The sequence below is a fragment of the Augochlora pura genome, chromosome 1, assembly GCF_028453695.1.
Source record: "Augochlora pura isolate Apur16 chromosome 1, APUR_v2.2.1, whole genome shotgun sequence".
NCBI classification, from domain to species: Eukaryota; Metazoa; Arthropoda; class Insecta; order Hymenoptera; family Halictidae; genus Augochlora; species Augochlora pura.
Genome location: NC_135772.1, coordinates 9,675,455 through 9,683,053, shown reverse-complemented (window position 1 = coordinate 9,683,053; position 7,599 = coordinate 9,675,455). Strand labels below are relative to the sequence as shown.

Genomic DNA, 7,599 nt, shown 5'->3' with positions numbered 1-7,599 from the left:
TCGATATTATCTCTGCCGGTTTCCTTCGCTTTTTTTTTCGTCGTCGGTGCGCGCAGTCAACGCGGCTGATTTGTTAGTTTTCTGGGCAAATTGCGGTGCATTGTTTGCCTCCTCTTCTATGATTCTTTTGGGCCACGTTTGCACAACTTCTTTGTTATCTTTGTTTTTGTAGATTCACTGATTGGAGAGTAAGACGAGAGAAATTAACCGGTTTCATCCATATTTTTCGTTCAGGTTCGTAGTGAGGACGAAAGGAAAATGTTATATAATTAGTACGGCAGTTTTATTCATTAGTTGAATGTAAAGGTATGTAACAGGATATACGAATAAAAGCTGTGTAAATTACACATATAATGGGTCGATTAAAAAAAAACTGAGGTGTCCAAAGAGGGGAAGGTGTTCTTTGAAATGTTAAACATATTTCTCCGTGAAATAATACGTAATATTCTATCATTGCTTCGTAATATTGTAACTTCTAAGAACATTGATAAATATCTAACCTAAGCTCAGAAAGATTTTATGACTTATCTACTTTCATTTATTGGTTTTATGACAAACTTATTTTTTATTTCAATAATAAAGTTAATTTTCATTTAATTTAATTCACATTAAATTATTTACGTTTCTTTAAATGCTAGTATAAGACGCAGTTTAGTAATTAATTATTTGGGCAAGTAGAAAATGGAAAATCTCAAATGTTATTGATTTTACATTAAAGGAATGATACAGAGTATTATATCTGTTGGTTTATGTAAAATGTGTCCGTTATATTGTTTTAATAAATACATTAAAATGTTATTTTAAGCACCTCTGGCAATTTTTATAACAGCGGATTTGTGCAACAAAAGAAAAATTGATTAAAGGAACTACAAATAAATGATTTATTTTACGTAAAATATGAAAGTACTTATCATGGTATAAATATATGCAAACAAAACAATAAATTTTACTCTCTAGAAAGCCGAGAATATACGCTCACATGTAACAAAAACTTGCATACTTACATTACAGAATATTTTGTTTTTCCAACCCATTGTATCCATATTGTAAAATAACTACTGTGTTGATCGTCTTGAATGCACAATTAAAGAAAATGTATTAAAAAGAAAATATGGCAATATATTATGGTATTGTATAGTATGGTATGGTATAGTATGAAATGGTACGAAATATTTCTACGTGGATATTAAATTGTCCTTAAATTATTTATACCGCATTATGATGAAAACTGTAAATGTCTGTGTTTAAAAATTATTTAAGATTCAATGTACTTTTTAAATAAATTCATCTTTTTTGTAACTGTCTCAATGATTAATTTCCATTTAATAATCTAAAACAATATTTTCTTCGATTTATTAAATATTACAAACATGTATATTGCATTGTATATTGGATATGTATATTTTATGCAATGTGTATTGTAAATTTTGTAAAAACTACTCGTGAATAACGTTGATATTCTCTTATTTAGCAAAACGATAGGAATCAATATTATGAACTGCTTCAAAGTAAAATGCTTGTAATATACCGGTGGACCGGGACTCGTAGTATAATTGAGCATAGTGTGATTTTGCGCGAAAAAAATAAGAAATAAATGTGGTTTATATTATCTAGAGATCCGTTTTCGAGAAAATATACTTTAAAATTTGTTCATCTTTGTTTATTCTTCTACCGCAGTAGTCTCCGTCCGAAATAGCGTTCACAAATATTAACAATAAGAGAAACATTCCATTTACTACATAAATTAAATTCTCTACAATTATCCCTCAGCTTGTAAACAAAAGTGGGCAACTTGGGAAGTGGGGACGCAATTATTCGAGACATGTAGTTCGATTTTATAGTTGTTGATAATCGACAACTATAGAAACAATTCGCGAGGGTCGAATAATTGTATCCCCTCTTCACAAGTTATTCATTTCTATTTACGAACTGATGGACAATTGGCGAAAATTTACTATACTTCGCACAATTAATATTTGTAAACACTATCTCAGATGGAGACAAGGAGAATAGACGGTAGAAAAATAGATGACAATTAAATCGAAAGATAATCAAAATTTAACGTTAATTTTCTAAAAAATGGAACCTCGAATAAAAATATGTTATACCAAATTGCTATCTCATTTCCCCCTCACCGTGTATATTAGATTCTACTTCACTAGTATTGCATAGAACAGTTATTTCTGGAACATGATACAGGAAACGTACAAACCAGTTTCATAATAAACATATTATTTATTTCATTTTGTATTATTTATAATGATCGATGCGTTTAATCTATACTTAAATATTTGATATGATTACATTGTAACGCGTTTAGCAGAATAAATTTAATTTAAACTAGAATGGAAGGCACAATTGGTGATCATCTTCAATTGAATAATTGACATACATATGGTTGTAGGTTAACAGTTGTTCACCGTTGATCACGGTTCAACCAATTTTCATCGGCCGATCCGATCAACCCGTCCGGTAATCGTGGCGTCCATGGCTGGCAACATACAAATTAAATTCGGTGGTCGCGAGAACCCGTACATCGATTAAGAATCAAAACATCAAATAGCACGAAACACTGTTCCTATTACGCTATAATTGAGCTAGCTCGCAGTTTATGTGCTCGCCAGACATTAAACAGCAACTCAATTCGTTTTCAAATGATTCACGGATCGCCATCGACAACGATTTCAATAGTACACACACGGACATACTCGATCGTACAACTCTTTCGTTTCGCGATGAAACCGGATGTTTTTTCAAATCTCGGTCGCACACGAACGATCGTTTCATGGGAATTTTCTTTTTTTGTACTACCTCGAATGTTTTTAATTTTTTATCAGAATCAACACGTAGCACCAACAAATATTGTCACCTATCATTAACACGAACGCGCTAGAGATTCGTATCGTTCAAAGTACAAATTATACGTTTTGTTTTCCGTATCTTCTTCTAGACAACCAAACAAAATTAACAACATCGAATAATAATCGCTTAATAGTTTCGACGTGGTTTTCTATGTAACGATAAATAGTAATTCAATGCTACAACGTGTTCGCATAACAGAATAGCACCACTTTGTGTTCTTACGCAAGGACTCTTACAGCGAATGGCATACCAGGTGAACCATCGAATGCGATCGCTTCAAATTACATCAATAATAAGACAAAATAATGTTCTAAATGAAAAATTTCAAAGTTTCTTTCAGTTTTTCTTGGCAAATACTTTCAGTCGATCCGATAACAGTGGATTAATTTAACGACGATAATATTGATAGATTCACCCGGTATACCGCATTTTAATATCTTACGTATTAAGTAAACAAGTGCTTCATTCGTATTTTGTTGAAACTGACGTATCCCATGTAAAACCGAACCAGGGTTTCATCATCGCCGTAGTTTCCATACGTTTCGTTCTTTCGTTTTACAATACTTAGATTAAGTAAAATTAGCATACAATTAATGCAAGGAAAATAGATGAAAAGAACGATACCCAGAAGAAAATGTAATAAACTCTCGCAAGTCTCATCACCGCGAGAAACAATGCCGCCGAAGCACGGGGATTTTATACTTCGACTTTGTAAGGCGATCCAGGGATATGTTCTTCGCCCCATTTCACGAAGATTATGTATTCTCCTCTCTCGCGGACCATGTAGCTCACGTTGTAATTATTGCGGCCCGTGTGTTTCGTTGTAATCTCCTCGCAGGGCCCTTTCGGTCCGTAAACGGCGACGTACAGGATATTGTTGCCTGCGCAAGGTAAATAAAAAATTCCACATTTAGTTAGCGAAAGAAAATTCAAACGTTAGATTGAATTGCATATAATTTCTGTAATAATTTTAACAATAACTTTATCAGAGAAAAATAAACGGAGATGTGTGTATTATTGTTGGATTGTGTTGAAAAGTAAAATGAACATCTTATTTCTCCACTTAAAACTATTTTGATCAGGTGAAAACGATGCAACATTCTTTAAATACTTTTTGCTACTAGTATGTTCATGTAATACACGATTACAGTTTCGTAATTTGTACTAATAAATGAAATTGTATTTCAACTTAGTTTAAAATTGCTAACTCAATGAACGCTTAACTGGTTCTGTTCAGCATGAAATTAGGGTTAATTATTACTAGACTTCGGATTTTATGCATTTACGGCATGAAACAGTAAACCTAATGCAAAACATTAAAAGCATTTAAAGAATTTAGAAATAGTACTGTGTTATATTCAACTCAACAAAAGTGTAAGAAAAGCAAGTGGTTGTCTTACGCAACCCTAGGCTCTTATATGAACGCAGACAATTTTTATTCTACGTGAAAATCTGCACTCTGATTATTACTGTTAAAATTATATGAAACAATTATATGTTAATTATATATTCGCAAAACTTTACCAGCATCTCCTGCGCTCACAACGAACTGATTTTGTTTTCCAAGATATGCTTTTTTCAATCCCATTCCCTTGCTTGTCACCTTGCTGGCATCTGACTTGAATAAAGGTAAAACTGGACCTGTTTGTTTAGACTTTGAAATCTTTTGTACAGTCTCGACAACAATTGAGCTTGATTCTTGAGCACCTCTCTCGGCAAGGTCCGCACCTGTAAACAAAAATAGATAGTTATATTGCAATTTATTCAATAAATTCAATTGAATTTAACAATAAATGGGCTTACATAGAATACACGGGGGTAAACATTACATTGACCATATATAACACTGGCTATCGTTTAAATATAACAGTATTGAAATTATAAAAATTTAATAATTTTTCTGAATTTCTCAAAATATTAATTTTCTTATATAAAATAGTACAGTATTTTATAAAAATGTTTAATCTGAAAAAGCATTTTGTAAATAAGTATATTTCCTACACCGGATAAGGAGGATCCCAGGTAACAGATACTCTTAGAGAGGTAAAAAAATAGTTGCATCATAATGGTTATAGAAAATAAAGTGTCATATTGAAATTGTTCGAAGATTGTGTACTTCAAAATTTTGTTTCGAATTTAATTATTTGCTGACAATGTACCAATGACCGTTCAGAGGTCTCAATCCTATACCAAAACTTCCGAATATTCCCAACAGATGTCGGGACGATATTGAAATGCTTCTTTTTCATCTCTACCACAAAATTTCAAACGATAGAAAGCAATTTATTAACTTAAGAATTAATAAATAAGCTTTCTGATATTGAAATTAATAGTGAAGTATATAATATGATATTGTAATTTAATGTTATATTGTTATATTATATTATACTATAATATCACAAATTAAATATTTATAAACAAATCATTCACAGAGTTTAATTATTTTTTCTGGGACTATTATTTAAAAAATATATCCATTGTGTAAGTAAAGCGTTACTATATCTTGGTCCCTGATAAATAAAATACAAATTCTGCTGTTTGATGAAATGATACAAACATTATCCTTATTGACTATAATAAAAATAGAAAATACTAACCAGTACATTGCGCCTTGAACGGTGAGCCCACGATATGATAGCCATTGTACTTGATGCTGATGTAATAATCGCCAGGTACCAAGGGCGTGTATCTAACTTTGTACCCTTCCTCGACTTCTGTGCAGTCCATAGCAACTTTGCTCGGCCCATCAACAGTTACGTTTAACGACCCGCTACCAGCGTTGCATGTATCGATAATGAAGTCTGTCTTCTGGCCTGTTTTAATGTCCTTCAAACCATTTCCATAGGCATGTACCGCGGCGGGATCAGCGTCCACCTTGCCGACTTTAACGGGGAACGGGCTACCGGTTATGTGTACGCCATTGAATTTCACGTGGATGTTGTGAATGCCATTCTCGTGCGCCAGGAATCGCACGGAGTATGTGTCGCCATCGATGGCCTGAATGAAGCAGTCATCCTCCGTACCGCTGGGAGACACGATCTGCAAAATGATAACATTTTTCTCTTATTTCTGTTTCTCTTAATAATTAGTTCGGGAAGTTCAAAACATTTGGGTTCCAACTATAAACATTGTTAATTTGATTCTCCAGTTTCTGACGATTGATTTAAATTGTTACATGTTTCGTTAATAAACTGCGGATTTTATGGATTTATGGGAAATCATGTAGGTGAAATATAGAATAGTGAACAAATTAGATGTAACTTAGAATGTTGACGTGTTAATTGCAGCTTATTAAAATGATTTAAGAGAGAAGCAAGATTATGATTCATAAGTCTTGCTTCCTTCCTTCCTCTTGCTATATTCCCAAGTCTTAATATCAAAAGCACCAAAGGATCCAAAATAAATTTGTATAATACGCACATTTATGTAGTGAAACTTTTAAGTAAAAAAACTACTTAAATATTTTTCTATTTATAGTTTCCTTTAAGCGGATATTACAATTGATACCGAATTGATTAAATAAGAATTGTGATCGATGAATTTGTAGATATATTAAATAAATTTATCTTAAATCAATATTATAATTGAAACGTACAAAACTTATTAAATAAAAAGTGTATAAATATTTTCTAAAGCTTTTAACTGTTCTCTTATTTGGACCAACATCGATGACCTTGAAAAGCATAATGACCTTAGAGAAAACAAGTGTCGCATTGTATTTCTCTCGCGATACAAATCATCCTGACATAACCTGACATTTTTGCAAAATAAATAGCGAAAAAGATGTTGACATTGAAAATACCCTGCATGATATTATTGAAGTGCATAGAATTGTTTAATTCTAAGACAAATTTACCTCGAGATCATGTTTCTCGAAATTTCAAGGTCAGCACTGTACGTAACAGAAACATTAAACAAAAAGAATGATAGAAAATTTAAAATTGGCGACGTTAACGTCTCCATTTGTTAGCGAATTAATATGTTAAAAAATATGACTCCGTGGGTGGCTGTATAAAATTGTTTCAAGTTGTGCGGGTTTTATTTTGCATATATGCGTCCTCCAAAAATACCGAGAATATATTATTTAATTACGGCAGACCATTATTTATGATGAACCCGGGATTTTGCCGCCCACGCAGTATGATGTGGCGCGCAGTTTCACAAGAGGAAGTTATTTAGAGCGCAGTTTTCGCAAGGACTTCGTCAACGAAATGAGGTAAGTTTCTATAAAGATCGAAGGTCTTCGAAACGTTCTACTAGAAAACACTTAACGCCTCAAACAAAACCACGAATTCTATTTAATTTGTATTAAATTCGATTGTTAATCAAGCTCCTATCATTCTTAATCGTAGCTCACTGCGTAACGAAACCAACAAATTATAAATATTGTAAATACAGCCTGCTGCAAATGACACTGTATACCTTCATAATAAAAAACACTAGCTTTATGTATGATCCATAAATTTCAAATACTATTATAACATATACATTTATTTAATTTTCCCTTTTGAAAATTATATTATAGAAATTATGCCTCCGAAATTAATATGAAATATTTATTATGACTTCTACAGTTCGATCGAAAGTGTCCAATGCGACAAATTGTAAAACTTAATTATATTTGTCAACTACCACTTAAATAGCATTGCAACTGTCACGTGACAATATATCAAGAACCAGTAAAAAAACGCAGAAGAAGAAAAAAAAAAAAAAATTGTTAGTCAACTGTTTCACCTA

The 7,599-nt window shown here is 32.2% G+C and overlaps 1 protein-coding gene across 8 annotated transcripts in view; it reads right to left on the bottom strand.

The window, feature by feature from the left end:
* Positions 1 to 2,227: 2,227 nt before the first annotated feature.
* The window catches only part of Cher (filamin A protein cher), a 138,603-nt gene continuing 133,231 nt past the window's right edge, over positions 2,228 to 7,599 (bottom strand). For all 8 annotated transcript variants that reach the window (XM_078181034.1, XM_078181052.1, XM_078181043.1 and 5 more), the window contains 3 exons: positions 5,460 to 5,901; positions 4,387 to 4,590; positions 2,228 to 3,743 (listed from right to left, as the gene is read on the bottom strand). In XM_078181034.1, the coding sequence (XP_078037160.1) occupies positions 3,559 to 3,743; positions 4,387 to 4,590; positions 5,460 to 5,901 (831 nt within the window). In that variant the 3' untranslated portion in view covers positions 2,228 to 3,558. The remainder of the gene's footprint in view (positions 3,744 to 4,386; positions 4,591 to 5,459; positions 5,902 to 7,599) is intronic.